The sequence below is a fragment of the Bubalus bubalis genome, chromosome 18 (genome assembly GCF_019923935.1).
Source record: "Bubalus bubalis isolate 160015118507 breed Murrah chromosome 18, NDDB_SH_1, whole genome shotgun sequence".
Taxonomy (NCBI): Eukaryota; Metazoa; Chordata; class Mammalia; order Artiodactyla; family Bovidae; genus Bubalus; species Bubalus bubalis.
The window spans coordinates 56,568,742-56,588,431 of record NC_059174.1 but is presented as its reverse complement, the minus strand read 5'-3'; the positions used below and the strand labels follow the sequence as shown (position 1 = coordinate 56,588,431).

Sequence of the window (19,690 nt, the reverse complement as noted above, 5' to 3'; positions counted from 1 at the left end):
CCAGAGTGGGTGGGACCAGAATGAAGGTGCTATGAGAACATGATCCCAGGGGAGCATGGGGCTTCTTGACGTAGTAACAGCAGCCTGCCCTGGCCCTCCTGGTGTTGGCTGCGAACACCAGGCCTGGGAGCCAGGCACTGAGAGCAAGATGACAGCCTTTGGGGGCAGGTGGGCCTGCCCTTCTTCCCCTCCAAGCCTCAGCTTTTTCATCTGTGCTGCTGCTGCTAAGTCACTTCAGTCGTGTCCGACTCTGTGCAACCCCATAGACGGCAGCCCCACCAGGCTCCCTCGTCTCTGGGATTCTCCAGGCAAGAACACTGGAGTGGGTTGCCATTTCCTTCTCCAGTGCATGAAAGTGAAAAGTGAAAGTGAAGTTGTTCAGTCATGTCCAACTCCTAGCAACCCCATGGACTGCAGCCCACCAGGCTCCCTCGTCTCTGGGATTCTCCAGGCAAGAACACTGGAGTGGGTTGCCATTTCCTTCTCCAGTGCATGAAAGTGAAAAGTGAAAGTGAAGTTGTTCAGTCATGTCCGACTCCTAGCAACCCCATGGACTGCAGCCCACCAGGCTCCCTCGTCTCTGGGATTCTCCAGGCAAGAACACTGGAGTGGGTTGCCATTTCCTTCTCCAGTGCATGAAAGTGAAAAGTGAAAGCGAAGTCACTCAGTCATGTCCGACTCTTAGCGACCCAATGGACCGCAGCCCACCAGGCTCCTCCGTCCATGGGATTTTCCAGGCAGGAGTACTGGAGTGGGGTGCCATTACCTTCTCCTTTTCATCTGTACATGCAGGAATAAGAATGTTCAACCCTTGTCCTGGGCATTTTCTACAGTCTCTGGTGTGGCCGTCTTGCAGGTCACGTGTCTGGCCCTGACCGTTCCTCTGAGTCCCTCCTTCAGCGAGAAGCTCCTGGTGGTCAGTGGTATCTTTGATAGATACCAAAGCCTCATCTGAGGCCTCGGAAGAGGGGATCCAGGGCACAGACTCTGCAGTCAGATGGTTCTGGGCCGAGCCTCACTCCCTAATGCGTGCTGTGCCACCTTGGGAAGTGGCTTAACCATTCCGTGCAGAATTGCATCCCTGTTGTTCATGGGGTGTTGGGGCTGAATTGTATCACCCACCCCAAACAAATTTATGTGTGCAAGTCCTAACCCCTAGTGCCTCTAAATGTGATTGCATTTGGAAACAGGGCCTTTAAAGAGTTTGTGTTGTCATTCAGTCGCCCAGTCGTGTCCGACCTTTTGCAACCCCATGGACTGCAGCAGGCCAGGCCTCTCTGTCCTTCACCACCTCCCAAAGTTTGCCTGAGTTCATGCCCATTGCATTGGCAATACCATTCAATCCTCTCATCCTCTGACACCCTCTTCTCTTTCTGCCCTCAATATTTCCCAGCATCAGGGACTTTTCCAATGTTTGAATCAGATGACCAAAATACTGGAGCTTCAGCTTCAGCATCTGTCCTTCCAATGAGTGTTCAGGGTTGATTTTCCTTAAGATAGACTGGTTTGATCTTTTTGCTATCCAAAGGACTTTCAGCAGTCTTCTCCAACACCACAATGCAAAGGCATCAATTCTTTGGCACTCAGTCCAGCTCTCACAACTGTATGTGTGAGGTAATTAAGGTAAAATGAGGTCATTGAGGTTGGCCCTCATAGGGCCCGTGTCCATGTAAGTAGAAGTGGTTAGGACACAGACACACACTGAGAAGCTACCACGTGGAGACACGGGGAGAAGACGACTGTCTACAAGCCAAGAAGAGAGGCCACAGAAGGCTGTATACATATGTATAACTGAATCACTTTGCTGTACAGCAGTGATTAATACAACATTGTAAAGCAACTATATGTTAATCAAAAATTGTTTTAAAACTTAGGGACTTCCCTGATGGTCCAGTGGTTAAGAATCCACTTGCCAACGCAGGGGACACGGGTTCAATACCTGGTTCGGGAAGATCCTGCGTGCTGCAAGCAACTAAGTCCGTGCACCACGACTACTGAGCCTGAGCTCTAGAGCCCGGGAGCTGCAGCTACCAAAGCCCGTGGGCCTCGAGCCCGTGCCCCTCAACAAGAGAAGCCTGTGCACTGCAGTGCACGTAGGCCCCACCCGCTGCAACTAGAGAAAACCGAGATGGGCAGCAACAAAGACCCAGCGCAGTTGAAAATAAGTTAATTTTTTTTTAATGTAAAAATGAAGAAAAAATAAGGAGCCAACCCCGTGGACACCTTGATCTCAGACTTCCAGCCTCCAGGTTCATAAGCAAATGAATTTCTGCTGTTCAAACCTGCCAGCTGGTGGAACTTCCTTGAAGCAGCCATAGTGAGTGAACCCACGGGGTCTCCAGGAAGAATCAACCCATGGAGCACTCAGTGTACACAGTGGCCAGGGGTCAGCTGGCAGGATGGGAGCCCTCTGAGGCCGGGAGGGGAAAAGGGAAGGAATGGTGTGGCAACCCCAGGAAACCTCTGCTTCTCCTTTTTGCCCTGGCTCTGATCCCAGCGGGCTCTTACTTCACCAGGTGGTGCTGACCTGGCCTCTGCTCGGGTTGTCCCTCTGATGGTTGAGCCATTTGCTGTCCCTGCAGCCATCTGTCCAGCAGAGTGTCCTGGGGGTGGGGTGGGGGTGGGGCTGACACTGGATAAGCACCAGCTGAGTGGGGGAGGGGCTGCAGGGTCGGGCGTGGCCAGGGCTGACCCAATCAGGAGGACCGGGCTGTGGGAGTCCCTAGGAGGAGGGAGAGAGGATGTACCTGGAGGATGGGACAGGTGTGCGCATCCCTGACAATATGGCAAAGACCCCTGACTGTCTCTCAGTCAGGTTCGAGAGATGGTGGGTCTGAGTGGGTTGTGTTATAGGGGCTGAAATGCCCTCACTCTGTATTGTTCCTCCATTCCTGGGGTCCTAAGCCCACTTGCCTTCTTCTTATCACCTTCCAGAATTCTCCTTGGTTGTCTCTTGCATCATTCTTAGGGTTTATAGTTGTGAACAGAGGGCAAAAGCTGGGAAAGGCAACAGGAACCATACAGCTTGAAAAGCCTAAATATTTACTAAAGAAAGCTGAGTGCTGAAGAATTGATGCTTTTGAACTGTGGTGTTGGAGAAGACTCTTGAGAGTCCCTTGGACTGCAAGGAGATCCAACTAGTCAAACCTAAAGGAAATCAGTCCTGAATATTCACTGGAAGGACTCATGCTGAAGCTGAAGCTCCAATACTTTGGCCACCTGATGCGAAGAGCTGACTCACTGGAATAGACTCTGATGCTGGGAAAGATTGAAGCCAGGAGGAGAAGAGGATGACAGAGGATGAGATGGTTGAATGGCATCAACAACTAGATGGACATGAGTTTGAGCAAGCCTGGAGTTGGTGATGGACAGGGAAGCCTGGCATGCTGCAGACCATGGGATCACAAAGAGTCAGACATGACTGAGCGACTGAACTGAACTGAAGCCCACTTGCCTTCTTCTTACCACCTTCCAGAATTCTCCTTGGTTGTCTCTTGCACCATTTGGGGGATTTATAGTTGTGAACAGAGGGCAGAAGCTGGGAAATGCAACAGGAACCATACAGCTTGAAAAGCCTAAATACTTACTATTTGTCCCTTTACCAAAAAGTCTCCTGACTGCTGACCTGGAATATCAGGTTGAGAAGCTTGCAAATTCTTCTGTTGGATTAAGGAGAGAGAACAGTCTTTTGGCTATGGTCAGCTCTAAGCTTTAGCAAATTCTCTAAATGGCGTTATTTGATTTTGCCTATAGCAGGAGTAGTAGGAGGTAGAGAGGATGGAAAAGGAAAATTCAGGAATGGAGAGAGATGATGCTGGAGGTCAAGTCAGGGAAGGGATCCAAGGGAGAGTTTTGAGTAAGAGAGAGGCTGACAAACGTAACCAATGTGGTACCCAGGGACAGGACCGACCCGGTTCTGGGTGAAATGTGCAGACAAAATAATAATGTTGCCCACCATCAAGCCATCAGCCACAGAAGCCTGCCCCGCTGCTGTGCCCTGAGGAGAACTCAGGGTGGAGAAAAACACAGTACTTGCCCTAGATTATTAAAATGCATATCTAAGGAATAATTTCCAATGGACTCAGACTTTTGCATCCTCCCATACATAGAAAAGCACTAAAATCATTACCTTGAGGTATCTGATTTTTGTGATTAGCAGTGATATTTTTGATGTTCAGTTACACGTTTGTTTTCAGCAAAAACGCCTATATATCCTGGCTCCTCCCTACCTCTACAGAGCAGTTCCTCAGAGCTATCTGAAAGGCTGTCTCCCAAGCTATAGTCCTAGGTAAGATCCCCAAATAAAGCATAACTCACAACTTTCAGGTTGTGTGTGTTTTTGTGTGTGTGTGGTTATTTTCAGCCAAAAGTCACAATGTATCGAGACTTCTGTTGCATATTTCATACTTCCATTTAATCCTCACAACAGCCCTGTGAGGCTGGACTTCTCATGTTTGTTTCACCAAAGCATGGTGGATGGGGGTCAGGGTAGGTGGGTCACAAGATGCTACTTTCTTAATAAATGAAAGAGCATGGATGTGATCCCAGGTCTCTGTGATTGCAAAGCCTAAGACATATAGCAGGAAACTTGCAGGCAGTAGTTCATGAACCCACTGCTGATGGGGATGTTAGGTCTCCAAGAATCAGCCTGTGGGTCCTCCTTCCCACAGGAAGCAACGTCCCGATGCTGAGGCTCATATGGCCTTCGGTGCCTCACTTGATCCTGATCTCCGCGTATTCTGAGTGAGGGCTCTCCCGAGGCTTCTCCCCACGGAAGATGATGGAGGAATAATGCAACTCCTGCTCCAACTCCAAAGAGGGGGTGGCCCCTGCATAACTTGTGGGGTCAGAAGATTCCTCTGACTTGGACTCCTGCTGGTGATCCTGTGCAGAGAGCAAAGAAAAGGGTCACATAAAGGTAGTTTGGGGATGAGAAAGCAGAGAGGGCCCATGAAGTGAATTTGACTCTGGGACAAGCATTTATTCATTCTTCCATTCTGTTATTAAACATTTCTCAAGGTTCTGTTTATTCAATCATTCAACATATATAAGGCTATAGATTGTTTTCCAACTCTACAGAACACTCACATAAACCTATGTAGAAAATAATATTATGTTACTGACTCAGGGATTGAATCCACATCTGCCTCTCCGGCACTGTAGGCAGATTCTATACCACTGAGCCACCTGGGAAGCCCTATGTGGAAAATATTATTATGTTACAGGGAAACTCTCAAAGAAGGTAGCTACTTCCCAATGATAGGGACAGAATGAGGGACAGAACAGGTGATTAAACAGTTAATCCCACTAGGGGATTGTAAGTAGAAAAATATGGGAGACCCCTGTAAGTTAATGATTACTCAAGAAAACAGATGGCAGTTCAGTTCAGTCACTTAGTCATGTCCGACTCTGCAACCCCATGGACTGAAGCACGCCAGGCCTCCCTGTCCATCACCAACTCTCGGAGTTTACTCAAACTCATATCCATTGAGTCATCCAACAATCTCATCCTCTGTTGTCCCTTTCTCCTCCTGCCTTCAATCTTTCCCAGCATCAAGGACTTTTCAAATGAGTCAGTTCTTCACATCAGGTGGCCAAAGTATTGGAGTTTCAGCTTCAGCATGAGTCCTTCCAATGAATATTCAGGACTGATTTCCTTTAGGATGGACTGGTTGGATCTCCTTGCGCTTCAAGGGACTCTCAAGAGTCTTCTCCAACACCACAGTTCAAAACCATCAATTCTTCAGCACTCAGCTTTCTCTGTAGTCCAACTCTCACATCCATACATGACTACTGGAAAAACCATAGCTTTGACTAGATGGACCTTTGTCGGCAAAGTAAAGTCTCTGCTTTTTCATATGCTGTCTAGGTTGGTCATAACTTTTCTTCCAAAGAGCAAGCGCCTTTTAATTTCATGGCTGCAGTCACCATCTGCAGTGATTTTGGAGCCCCAAAAAATAAAGTCTGACACTGTTTCCACTGTTTCCCCATCTATTTGCCATGGAGTGATGGGACCAGATGCCATGATTTTAGTTTTCTGAATGTTGAGCTTTAAGCCAACTTTTTCACTCTCCACTTTCACTTTCATCAGGAGGCTCTTTAGTTCTTCTTCACTTTCTGCCATTAAGGGTGGTGTCATCTGCATATCTGAGGTTATTGATATTTCTCCCGGCAATCTTGATTCCAGCTTGTGCATCATCTAGCCCAGTGTTTCTCATGATGTACTCTGCATATAAGTTAAATAAGCAGGGTGGCAATATACAGCCTTGATGGACTCCTTTTTCTACTTGGAACCAGTCTATTGTTCCATGTCCAGTTCTAACTGTTGCTTCATGATGTGCATACAGATTTCTCAAGAGGCAGGTCTGGTATTCCCACCTCTTTAAGAATTTTCCAGAGTTTATTGTGGTCCACACAGTCAAAGGCTTTGGCATAGTCAATAAAACAGAAGTAAATATTTTTCTGGAACTCTCTTGCTTTTTCAATGATCCAACGGATGTTGGCAATTTGATCTCTGGTTCCTCTGCCTTTTCTAAATCCACCTTGAGCATCTGAAATTCACGGTTCACGTACTGTTGAAGCCTGGCTTGGAGAATTTTGAGCATTACTTTGCTAGTGTGTGAGATGAGTGCAATTGTGCAGTAGTTTGAACATTCTTTGGAATTGTCTTTCTTTGAGATTGGAATGAAAACTGACCTTTTCCAGTCCCGTAGCCATTGCTGAGTTTTCCAAATTTGCTGGCATATTGAGTGCAGCACTTTCACAGCATCATCTTTTAAGATTTGAAATAGCTCAACTGGAATTCCATCATCTCCACTAGCTTTGTCCATAGTGATGCTTCCTAAGGCCCACTTGACTTCACATTCCAGGATGTCTGGCTCTAGGTTGGTGATCACATCATCGTGATTATGTTGGTTGTGAAAAGCTTTTTTGTACAGTTCTTCTGTGTATTCTTGCCACCTCTTCTTAATATCTTCTGCTTCTGTTAGGTCCATACCATTTCTGTCCTTTACTGTGCCCATCTTTGCATGAAATGTTCCCTTGGTATCTCATAATTTTCTTGAAGAGATCTTTAGACTTTCCCATTCTATTGTTTTCCTCTATTTCTTTGCATTGTTCACTGAGGAAGGCTTTCTTATCTCTCCTTGCTATTCTTTGAAACTCTGCATTCAAATGGGTATATGTTTCCTTTTCTCCTTTGCCTTTAACTTCTCTTCAATTCACAGCTACTTATAAAGCCTCCTCAGACAACCATTTGCCTTTTTGCATTTCTTTTCCTTGGGGATGGTGTTGATCCCTGCCTTCTGTACGATGTTGGGAACCTCCGTCCATAGTTCTTCAGGCACTCTGTCTATCAAATCTAATCCCTTGAATCTATTTGTCACTTCCACTGTATAATCGTAAGGGATTTGATTTAGGTCATACCTGAATGGTCTAGTGGTTTTCCCTACTTTCTTCAGTTTAAGTCTGAATTTGGCAATAAGGTGTTCATGGCCTGTGCCACAGTCAGCTACTGGTCTTGTTTTTGCTGACTGTATAGAACTTCTCCATTTTTGGCTGCAAAGAATATAATCAGTCTGATTTTGGTATTGACCATCTGGTGATGTCCATGTGTAGAGTCTTCTCTTGTGTTGCTGGAAGAGGGTGTTTGCTATGACCAATGCAGTCTCTTGGCAAAACTCTATTAGTCTTTGCCCTGCTTCATTCTGTACTCCAAGGCCAAATTTGCCTGTTACTCCAGGTATTTCTTGACTTCCTACTTTTGCATTCCAGTCCCCTATAATGAAAAGGACATCTTTTTTGGTTGTTAGTTCTATAAGGTCTTGTAGGTCTTCATAGAACCGTTCAACTTCAGCTTCTTCAGCGTTACTGGTTGGGGCATAGGCTTGGATTACTGTGATACTGAATGGTTTGCCTTGGAAATGAACAGAGATCATTCTGTCATTTTTGAGATTGCATCCAAGTACTTCATTTCAGACTCTTTTGTTGACCATGATGGCTACTCCATTTCTTCTAAGGAATTCTTGCCCACAGTAGTAGATAGAGTGGTCATCCGAGTTAAATTCACCCATTCCAGTGCATTTTAGTTCACTGATTCCTAAAATGTCCATGTTCACTCTTGCTAGCTCCTGTTTGACCACTTCCAATTTGCCTTGATTCATGGACCTCACATTCCAGGTTCCTATGCAATATTGCTCTTTACAGTATCCGACCTTGCTTCCATCAGCAGTCACATCCACAACTGGGAGTTGTTTTTGCTTTGGCTCCATCTCTTCATTCTTTCTGGAGTTATTTCTCCACTGATTTCCAGTAGCATATTGGGCACCCACTGACCTGGGGAGTTCATCTTTCAGTGTCCTATCTTTTTGCCTTTTCATACTGTTCATGGGGTTCTCAAGGCAAGAATACTGAAGTGGATTGCCATTCCCTTCTCCTGCTTAACCACAAACCAAGCAGGCTTGCTTAGCAACAAAACCATGCAAAAGAAGCCCATGACCTGTCCCTCAAACAATAAAACAATGGTGTGATTGTGTGGTGTGGCATGAACCCTCCTCCTGGGAACTATAATAACTGTCTTTTCCATGGCAATCATCTCCTGATCTGTCGGCCTCACATATTTGAATAATAATGAATCCTACATTTTCAAACAAGCAAGAAGGGGAAGAGGAAGAGCTCATTTCTGGACATGCTGAAAGGAGCATGGCCAGAGCCACCCCACACACTGGGGGAATATACCGGGCAGGCTGCGTTGCCAGGGTACCCATGTCACTCACCAGGGAAGCTGGCTCTGTGGCAGAGTAGATGTCCTCCATGTCCACTGTGGTCTTGGCTACCTTCTTCCTGTAGATCTTCACTCTGGTGAGAGAGAGGGTTTGTGACACAGGGTCACTCTTTTGAGGCTGGAGTGAGTGTTTAATGCAGGTCAAGTGTAGGGCCACCAATATATCCAAAGAAAACCATAATTCAAAAAGATGCATGCACCCCAATGTTCATCGAAGCATTATTTAAAATAGCCAGGACATGGAAGCAACTTAAATGTGCCTTGACAGAGGAATGGATAAAGAAGATGTGGTACCTGTATACTATGGAATATTGCATGCATGCGTGCTAAGTCACTTCAGTCGTGTCCAACTGTTTGCGACCCTGTGGACTGTAGCCCGCCTGGCTCTTCTTCCATGGGAATCTCCAGGCAAGAATACTGGAGTGGGTTGCCGTGCCCTCCTCCAGGGGATCTTCCTGACCCAGGGATTGAATCCATGTATCTTATGTCTTCTGCATTGGAAAGTGGGTTCTTTACCACTAGTACCACCTGGGAAGCCCTACACTGGAATATTACTGGCCTTAAAAAAGAATGAAATGCCATTTTGCAGCAACATGGATGGACCTAGAGATTATCACACTAAGTGAAGTAAGTCAGACAATTATCGGTTGCTCACTCATGTCTAACTTTTTGCAGCCCCTTGGATTGTAAATCACTGGGTTCCTCTGTCCATGGAATTCTCCAGAAAAGAATATTGGAGTGGGTTGCCATTTCCTTCTCCAGTGGATTTCCCTGACCCAAGGATCAAATCCAGGTCTTCTGCATTGTAGGCAGATTATTTACCATCTGAGCCACTAGGGAAGCCTGAAGTCAGACAGAGAAAGACAAATATCATATGATATCACTTAAATGTGAAATCTAAAAAAAAAAAAAAAAATGGTACAAATGGACTTATTCACAAAACAGAAATAAAGTCACAGATGTAGAAAGCAAACCAATGGCTACCAGGGCAGAAAACAAGGGGAGGGATAGGTTGTGAGATTGGGATTGACATATACACACTGCTGCTGCTACTGCTAAGTCACTTCAGTCGTGTCCGACTCTGTGTGACCCCATAGACAGCAGCCCACCAGGCTCCTCCATCCTTGGGATTCTCCAGGCAAGAACACTGGAGTGGGTTGCCATTTCCTTCTCCAATGCATGAAAGTGAAAAGTGAAAGTGAAGTCGCTCAGTGTGTCTGACTCTTAGCGACCCCATGGACTGCACCCTACCAGGCTCCTCCATCCATGGGATTTTCTAGGCAAATATACACACTGCTGCTGCTGCTGCTGCTAACTCACTTCAGTCGTGTCTGACTCTGTGAGACCCCATAGACGGCAGCCCACCAGGCTCCCCCGTCCCTGGGATTCTCCAGGCAAGAACACTGGAGTGGGTTGCCATTTCCTCCTCCAATGCATGAAAGTGAAGAGTAAAAGTGAAGTCGCTCAGTCGTGTCCGACTCTTCGTGACCCCGTGGACTGCAGCCTACCAGGCTCCTCTGTCCATGGGTTTTTCCAGGCAAGAGTACTGGAGTGGGGTGCCATTGCCTTCTCCAATATACACACTACTATGCATAAAATGGGCTTCCCTGGTGGCTCAGTGGTAAAGAATCTGCCTGCCAATGCAGGAGATGCAGCTTCGATCCTTGGGTTGGGAAGATTCCCTGGAGAAGGAAATGGTAACCCGCTCCAGTGTTCTTGCCTGGAGAATCCCATGGACAGAAGAGCCTGGTGGGCTACAGTCCTTGGGGACCCAAGGAGTCGGATATGACATAGAGACTGAGCACGAGCACAAAGCATAAAAGAGATAAGTAATAAGAACCTACTGTACAGCACAGGGAACTCTACTCAATACTCTGTAATGACTTATATGGGAAAAGGATATAAAAAAGAGTGGATATAGGTATATGCATAATGGATTCACTTTGATGTATACCTGAAATTAACACAACACTATAAACCAATTATACTCCAATAAAAATTTTAAAAGGGTAGAGTAAGTCCAGGAGGGTCCTGAATCTCTAGGATCAGGGCTGGGAGCACTGTCATGCCTGGCTAGGTGGCTACTAGCTGGATTCTCATTACCTGTACATCCCCACCCTTGCTCTGGGTCCTCAAAATCCCTCCAAGCCCCTCTTCTCCTCCACCGGCCCACACCCAGCCCAGCTCACACAAAGAAGATGAGGCCGAAGCAGAGAACAAGCAGCATGGTGACGCCAGCTCCCGCGATGGCCCCCTCAGTCACTCCTGCCCCTGTCCCTGATTCCCCTGCAGATGAGAGAGACACTTGGAGAGAATTCCAACCTTGACTCCTCTCCTCAGCATGGAGAGGGGTATCCCGCCCCTCACATGCAGGGTCCAGCTGCTCGGTTCCCCCTCCCCTCTCAGAACCTCAGCCTTTTTCAGAAGGGCACAGTCTAAGCGGCACTGCCTCTCCAGCCCACACTCTTCCAACAAACTTCAGCTCTCCTTGGAGTCAGCTACTTCTCCATCCAGGGTCTCAATGTAACAGACCCCAGACCAGGCCACAGCAGAGCCATGAGGCTCTGAGCCCCGTGGACATTCCAGACAGACAGACAGACAGCGAGTCTTTGGGGGATGCTGAAAGGCCTGGCCCCTCCTTCCTTCCAGAGAGGGTGTCTAAATCTGCTCTCTCGGCCTCTGTTGACGCTGTCACTCAGAGTTCACGGTGGTGTTTTGAGCCTCCAGAAGTAAGTGGAAGAAGGAACCTTCTCAGACCTTCATATCAGATCCAGACAGTGCTCCTGGCCCTGCCTGGCCAAGCCTCCTGGGACCCCAACACTCAAGATGAGGTACATCTGGACATTACTTGTCAATGATTGGATGGGCACTGCTGAGAGACTGCTGATGGGGCTCACTGTCCGGTTGTCATGACCCATGGGACTAGAGCAACGAGGGGAGCGCTGGGCTCCAGAGAGGGGTCAGCGTGAGGGCTGGGGTGGGGGTGGTGCTGACTGTCAAAACATGGCCCCAAGTGACACTGGGGGGCAATGAAACCACTCTGAGGGACACTCTAATGGTGGATACATGTCATCACATCTTTGTCCAAACCCAAGAAAAGTACCCCAGGTGGTACAATGGTAAAGAATCCGCCTACCCATGCAGAAGACAGAACAGACGCAGGTTCCATCCCTGGATCAGGAAGAGCCCCTGGAGTAGGAAATGGCAACCCACTCCAGTATCCTCGCCTGGAAAATTCTATGGCCAGAAGGGCCTGGGCAGCTACAGTCCAGGGGGTGGCAAAGTGCTAGATGTGACTGAGCACACATGCACACACGAAACATGCAATGCTAAGAGTGAACTCTAACATCAATCATGGACTTTGGTTGAAAAGGATGTGTCAGTGGAAGTTCACTGCAACATGTACCCTAGGAGCAGGGGGATGTTGGTGAGGGAGAGGCTGTGTGTGTGTAATAAAGTGCAGGAAGGGCAGGGGAAGTCTCTTTATCTTCTGATCAGTTCTACTGCGAACCTCAATGTGTTCCTCAAAATAAAGTCTAATTCATAAAAAAAAAAAAGCCCGCGGAGGACTTCAGTGATTGGTGAAGGATAAAGAGCATGTTTAGTCTCAATCTGTTCCTCAAAATAAAGTCTAATTTTAAAAAATGCCAGCTGTAAAAAAAAAAAAAAAAAAAAAAAGCCAGCTGAGGACTTCAGTGATTGGTGAAGGGCAAAGAGCATGTTTAGAATGGGCAGGGAGGAGGATGTGGGTCACTTGGCAAGACCAGAATTGGAGGATATTGGGGATGAGACCTAATGGGGGCTTCTGTCTCAATGCAGGACCCTGCTCAAGCCCCATGATTTGAATGTGGGTACATCATTTGAAAGTACAGCTCTGAGCCAAGCTGGCAGAGACCCCACTCCAGTCAATGCCCCACGGGGAGGGGGAGGGGGCTCCTTCCTACCTGTGCCATCCCCTGCGCAGATATTGCTTGGGTTCTGTGAAGCACCTAGGACAGGAAGAGAGCATTTCCCTCCTCAGTGGGGGGTGGGGGGTGGGGGGTGGGGGGGGTGGGGGGTGGGAGGGGGGGTTGGGGATGGATAGAGAGAGACAAGTGTAGACATCCCCTCCCCCCACACACAAACCCAGAAGCCACAAAAATCCAGGAGGGACAGTCCTTATGTCCCTCTAGCCCCCTCCTCAGCAGGGCCTCCAGGACAAGAGCACCTCACATCCCCAGCCTGGCCCCCCTGCCCGCATACCCTCAGCACCCCCCCTACCCCACCCCCCGGCGTCCTCACCCCTCACTCACAGGTGACATTGAGCAGGATGGTCCGCTCCACCATCGCCCCACTTGTGGGGAGCTTCACCTGACAGGTGAGCCTGGTGCCGTGGTCCTGGGGCCGTGGGGTGAGGGTGAGCACCGACGAGAAGGGGGTCCTGGGGCCCAGGGAGCTGGGGGCAGCTGATGTCCAGGAGAAGATGGGCGGCGTGGCCCGCTCACAGGCCCAGGGCACAGAACAGGTCAGGTTCCCGGGGCGGCCGGGCTCCAGGGCCCCCGGGCTGCGGACGTGGGGCTGGTGGGTGAGGGCTGGTGAGAGCAGGGGGGAGAAGGGGGATCGGGAGGAGGCTTTGAGGTGTGCCCCTCCCCCAGAGAAGCTTCAGGCTTCAGTCCAGCCCCTACCTCTGAGCCCCCACCTGCTTTACCCTCAGCGCCTCCCAGGAGGGGCCCCCACCCCAGCCCTGACCTGGGACCCCCATGACCCCCACTGTGGCCTCTCCTAGATCCACTGCTTACCTGTCACATTCAAGAAGAGCTGTTCAGACATGTAACTCCATTTCATCCTTCCTCTTTCCACACGAAAAAAGTAGGAACCTCTGTCACTCTTCCTGGCGTCTCTGATCTCCAGGGAGCAGTTGTTGTCCCTGGGGTCCCCGAGGAGGTGGAATCGGCCCTGGGTCTCCTTCTGAACTTCACGATCTAATTTGTTTGTGGCCACGGGGGCATCCACGGATATTTCGGCCCCTTCCCGGAACCAGTAGCCGTGAGCTGGGTCAGAGTCTTTCCAATCTTTCTGGGCATAGGAGAAGGAGCAGGGCACGCGGACACACAGGCCCTCCTGCACCAACACGGACCGCGGTGCTTTCAGCCTGTAGCTCGGATCCTGAGCCAGGGACCCTGCAGGGAACCGAGGATCAGCCGAGCCCCAGCCCCGCCGACCCCCGCCCCGCGGTCCACTCACCTGCCCACAGCAGTGGCAGCAGCAGCGGCAGCATGTCTGAGCCGGAGGGTGTCTGGCCGTCCTGTGTGTGAAAAGAGAAGGGAAGGGAGAGGGAGGTAGGGCTGCGGGGAGACCCAAGGGAAGCTGGGGAGGAGCAAGAAACTCTGTTCACAGAAGAGGAACTTCAGAGCCGGAGCTCCTCCCCCTCCACACACAGCAGACAGGACACCCCTGGGCCCAGAGAACCCGGAGACCTGCCCAGAGAGGAGCAGACAAGCAGGGGACCCCCATCCTGACCCCCATCTGGGGCTCGTCCCTCCAGCACCAGAGCTCGGACCTCTGAGGACACCGAGGGCTGGGACTCAGGCGGCCTCCTAAGGTTCTCCCATCCGAGCTCCACTGTCTACACCAGGGCGCTGCTCAACTCCACTCTTGACCTGGAGAGTCACAGCCTCACGGAGACCCTCGGGTGGTCATTCCTGCGAGATGCAGGGCTCTTTACGGTCTGTGGGAGTGTCTGGAGCAGAAGACAAGAAGGGGCTCCTGGGTGGAGTGAAGGCAGCAGCCAGCCACCCATTCAGGCATCCCCCCATCGGTGAGCGTCTCTGGGTGGTAACCTGGAGACCAGAAGGGATATGACTCACCTGGTCCCGGCGGGATAGATGCCCCCTGCCCGGGGTCCTCACTTTCTCCCCCAACACACAGCACTGCCAGGTCTAGAGCTTTGTCACTGGTGAGACTGCCATGTGTCCTGGCAGCATTCTGGGGTTTTCTAGAATTAGTGTCCTGGCAGCATTCTGGGGGTTTTCTGGAATTATGACATGGAATTTTTTAAAGAAAAAAACTTCTATGCTGATTCACAAACTTTCAATTGCATTTTCAAAATAAGACTGTATAGCATCTTGCTTCACATAAAACAAAAAGGGCAAACACATGTTCTGTGAGTCAGTGCAGACAAAACTTCTTTTATTTTTCAATTTAATATAGATAGAGGGACAATAGGATAATAGGATATTTTTTATTATCCAAAGGATTTATTTTTCAATTCAATACAGTTTTTATTTTGTATTAGAATATAGTTGACTTATAAGACTGCGTTAGTTTCAGTTGTACAGCAACAAGATTTAGTTATACACATACATATATCCATTCTTGTTCAGATTTTTTTTTCCATATAGGTTATTACAGAATACTTAGTAGAATTCCTTCTGCTATACATGAAGTCCTCATTGATTATCTCTTTTATATATAGCAGTATGTATATGAGGCTTCCCTGGTGGCTCAGTCAGTAAAGAGACTACCTGCAATGCAAGAGACCTGTCTTCCATCCCTGGGTCTGAAAGATCCCCTGGAGGAGGGCATGGCAACCCACTCCAGTATTCTTGCCTGGAGAATCCCATGAACACGGAAACCTGGTGGGCTATCGTCCATAGGGTCACACAGAGTCAGACACCAAACTCCTAAATTAGTCCCAAACCCCTAATTTATCCCTCCCCCCATCCTCTTTCCCCTTTGGTAGCCATACATTTGTTTTCTATGTCTGTGAGCCTGTTTCTGTCTTGTAAATACATTCATTTTTTTTTTTTTTTTAGTTTCCACATATAAGTGATTTATATAACGTTTGTCTTTGACTTACTTCAATGTGATCGTCTCTGGGTCCATCCATGTTGCTGCAAATGGCATTATTTCTTTCCATTTTATGCCTGAGTAATATTCCATTATATACGTAGACCATCATCTTTTTTATCCCTTTATCTATTGATAGGACAGATAAGAAAGCCTTCCTCAGCGATCAATGCAAAGAAATAGAGGAAAACAACAGAATGGGAAAGACCAGAGATCTCTTCAAGAAAATTAGAGATACCAAGGAAACATTTCATGAAAAGATGGGCTCGATAAAGGACAGAAATGGTATGGACCTAACAGAAGCAGAAGATATTAAGAAGAGGTGGCAAGAATACACAGAAGAACTGTACAAAAAAGATCTTCAAACCAAGATAATCACGATGGTGTGATCACTCACCTAGAGCCAGACATCCTGGAATGTAAAGTCAAGTGGGGGCAGCTGATATCCAGGAGAAGGTGGGCGGCGTGGCCCGCTCACAGGCCCAGGGCACAGAGCATGTCAGGTTCCCCTGACGGCCGGGCTCAAGGGCCCCTGGGCTGCGGACGTGGGGCTGGTGGGTGAGGGCTGGTGAGAGGAGGGGGCAGACCGGGGATCTGGAGGAGGCTTTTAGGTGTGGCCCCCCAAGAGATGCTTCAGGCTTCAGTCCAGCCCCTACCTCTGAGCCCCCACTTGCTTTACCCTCAGAGCCTCCCAGGAGGGGCCCCCATATCAGTCCTGACCTGGGACCCCCATGACCCCCACTGTGGCCTCTCCTAGATCCACTGCTTACCTGTCACATTCAAGAAGAACAGTTGAGACACGTAACTCCATTTCATCCTTCCTCTTTCCACACGAAAAAAATAGGAACCTCTGTCACTCTTCCTGGCGTCTCTGATCTCCAGGGAGCAGTTGTTGTCCCTGGGGTCCCCGAGGAGGTGGAATCGGCCCTGGGTCTCTTCCTGAACTTCACGATCTAATTTGTTTGTGGCCACAGGGGCATCCACGAACATTTTGGCCCCTTCCCGGAACCAGAAGTCGTGAACAAGGGTAGAACCATTGTGGAAGTCGCTGGGATAGTAGACGGAGCAGGGCACGCAGACACACAAGCCCTCCTGCACCGACACAGACCGCCGTGCTTTCAGCCACTAATTCGGACCCAGAGCCAGGGACCCTGTGGGAAATCAAGGATCAGCCAAGCCCCCGCCCCACCCACCCCTGCCCCACCGTCCACTCACCCGCCCACAGCAGCGGTAGCAGCAGTGGCGGCATGTCTGAGCTGGAGGGTGTCTGGGCGTCCTTGTGTGAAAAGAGAGGGGAAGGCAGAGGGAGGTAGGGCTGTGGGGAGACCCGTGGGAAGCTGGGGAGGAGCAAGAGACTCTGTTCACAGAAGAGGAACTTCAGAGCCGGAGCTCCCCCCGCTCCACACACAGCAGACAGGACACCCCTGGGCCCAGAGACCCCAGAGACCTGCCCAGAGAGGAGCAGACAAGCAGGGGACCCCTGTCCTGACCCCATCTGGGGCTCATTCATCCAGCAGTGCAGCGGAGACGAGGAATGTGGCTTATGAACCTCCAGGACTCTGGACCTTGGTGGACGCACCTCCTGACCTGTCATGGGTGCGCCAGGGAGGTCTGCAGACCTCAGAGGCATGTGGTGTGGGGGATGTGGTAGATGTCTGGATGGCTGGGTCCTGCTGCCCTGGCCAGGAAGGGTCACCTTGTTGTGCAGACTGTTCTTACCCCTGCCCCAACATGCCAAGGGACATTTGGATATTGGGTGAAACTAGCATCTGATGGGTGTGGGCAGAGGCCAGGGAAGCTTCTTAACGTGCTATACTCCACACCCAGCCCCTACTCCTGTGACAGAAATCATCCAGCCCCAAAGTCAACAGTGCTGGGACTGAGAACCCAGTGACTGGGACCTAGTCCAGACCCTAGAGGTCCTCAGTTCTTCCAGGTGTGGAGCTGACATTGACCAAGACCCTAAGGGCCTTTCCCAGAGACAGACCACCCCACATCCCATGCCTCTTGTTTGTAAAAGAAAGCTTTAGCCTCCTAAAGTGAACGTGAAACTGTTAGTCACTCAGTCGTGTCTGATTTTGCACCCCATGGACTGCAGCACACCAGGCTTCCCTGTCCTTCACCATCTCTTTGAGGTTGCTCAAACTCATGGCCATCGAGTTGGTAATGCCATCCAACCATCTCATCTTGTCTTGTCCCCTTCTCCTCCTGCCCTCAGTCTTTCCCAGCATCAGGGTCTTTTCCAAGGAGTCAATTATTTTCATCAGGTGGGCACAGTAGAGGCAATGGGAAGGGCCAAGCTCTTTTCTGGGATTGTCTGATGTCTAAGTTCCCTCTTTCAAGGAACCAATAGCCCTGTGAAGCAAGAGGAAGTCCTGACAGAAGTGTGTGTGTGTGTGTGTGCATGCAGAAGAGGAACCTCAGACCTTCTCTTATCGCAGCTTGGCAGTCTTGGGAGATGGTGCTCATTTACCCATCTTTCAGAGAGATGCTGCAGTCCAGAGAAGGCAATGAACAACCCAAGGCACTTGGGAAGCCGGGACCTGCTGCCACCTCTCCTGGCTCTACATCCTGTCCTTTGGAACCTGTTCTGGTACCGGGGGCTTCCCTCATAGCTCAGTAGGTAAAGAATCTGCCTGCAATGCAGGAGATCTGGGTTTGATTCCTGGGTCGGGAAGATCCCCTGGAGAAAGAAATGGCAACACACTCCAGTATCTTGCCTGGAGAATCCCATGGACAGAGGAGACTGGCGGGCTACCGTCCCTGGGGTCATAATGTTGTAGCCACGCGTTTGAGAAACAAACTCACTTAGAAGGACATTGCAGATAGTGGAGTGCAGTTTATTACACCGGCGGGTGCAAGGCAGAGTCTCCTCTTAGCCAAGGACCCCAACCAGTTTTTGTGAAAACCTTATACACTCTAAGTGTATGTGCCCAAACCCACCTCCCCAAATTCCCTGAAATTAGTCTGAACAAAGAAAAAGAAAGATACAATCAAAGTTAACTCTTGATTCATATGCCTTAAGCCTAGGTAGTTAACAGTGGACAATTACCAATAGTGGTCATACCCCAACAAGCATAATAGAAAGTATGATTCTATTCGGTTATACAGATAATTAGGGTATTCTTTTAGGGGATGGGGAGCCCTGGGGCTCTTCCTTCCTGGGGCCTGGTTTTCTAGTTGGTATGTTGTTTCCATAGATAGTGGGCATATAGCTCAAAGTCCACAGTCCGGCCCAAGATGAAGTCCCGCTCTCAAGATAGAACCTGTTCTGTTTCCTCCTTCAACAAGAGTCAGACACGACTTAGTGATTAAACCACACCACCCTGCATACCAGGGAGCAAGGCACTCCAGGGCATGTATCAGAATTACTACTCTTCATCACTTGCCTGCGTGCTCAGTCACTTCAGTCGTGTCCAACTCTCTGAGACCCCATGGACTGTAACCCGTGAGGCTCCTCTGTCCATGGCATTTCCCAGGCAAGAATACTGGAGTGGGTTACCATGTTGACCAAGATCAGGGTGGCCGAGTTTCCAACTCCACGGCTCCCCCTGCTAGTCTGATGCACTTGGGGTGATGGGGCTTTGCCTAGCAGGTCTAGGAGGACAGCGGCTGGAAGTTATTCGGGTTCCGCCTGTTTGCAGTTGCACAAAGGGCCCAGGTTAATATTCCTGGTGCTCTCCAGGCCTAACAAATAGGTGGGGATGGAAATTTATTAATATCTGTGGCTCAATCAGTAAAGAATCTGTCCTCAATGCAGGAGACCCAGATTCGATCCCTGGATCGGGAGGATCCCCTGGAGAAGTGCATGGCAACCCACTCCAGTATCCTTGCCTGAAAAATCCCATGGACAGAGAAGCCTCATGGGCTACAGTCCACGGGGTCGCAAAGAGTCGGACAAGATTGTAGTGACTTAGCACGCACACATGCTTATTGCACCTGGTAGAAATTTTCCCTGGGAGGGGCTGTGACATTTTGCTCTTCCGATAAGAAAGAACAAAGCTGAGCTCTAGAAAGAGATTAAGGACTCTATGAGACAGCTTCCCTGGCTGCCACCTGCCCCCAGGTGAGCTCTGGGAC

The 19,690-nt window shown here is 49.4% G+C and overlaps 2 protein-coding genes across 2 annotated transcripts; both read right to left on the bottom strand.

The window, feature by feature from the left end:
* Positions 1 to 3,384: 3,384 nt before the first annotated feature.
* Positions 3,385 to 14,463, bottom strand: LOC102396071 (myeloid cell surface antigen CD33). Its single transcript, XM_006079991.4, has 8 exons — positions 14,322 to 14,463; positions 14,006 to 14,066; positions 13,561 to 13,941; positions 13,075 to 13,353; positions 12,727 to 12,771; positions 10,972 to 11,068; positions 8,775 to 8,856; positions 3,385 to 4,884 (listed from the first exon to the last, which is right to left on the bottom strand). The coding sequence occupies exons 2-8, from the start codon at positions 14,037 to 14,039 to the stop codon at positions 4,714 to 4,716; spliced, it is 1,089 nt and encodes a 362-aa protein (XP_006080053.4). The 5' UTR covers positions 14,040 to 14,066; positions 14,322 to 14,463; the 3' UTR covers positions 3,385 to 4,713.
* A 1,572-nt stretch (positions 14,464 to 16,035) lies between these two features.
* LOC112580408 (myeloid cell surface antigen CD33-like) lies at positions 16,036 to 16,859 on the bottom strand. Its single transcript, XM_044931401.2, is given in 3 exon segments — positions 16,036 to 16,175; positions 16,381 to 16,761; positions 16,826 to 16,859. Coding segments are annotated over 3 exon segments (555 nt in total).
* Positions 16,860 to 19,690: the final 2,831 nt, after the last annotated feature.

Bases quoted from the DNA above. Each gene is read 5' to 3' on its own strand.
- LOC102396071 (XM_006079991.4), bottom strand. From the start codon at position 14,039: ATGCTGCCGCTGCTGCTGCCACTGCTGTGGGCAG. The intron at 11,069-12,726 runs GTAGGAAGGAGC...TCTCATCTGCAG, and splicing joins CTGCGCAGGGGATGGCACAG to GGGAATCAGGGACAGGGGCA. The intron at 4,885-8,774 runs GTGAGTGACATG...CTCTCTGCACAG, and splicing joins CCACAGAGCCAGCTTCCCTG to GATCACCAGCAGGAGTCCAA.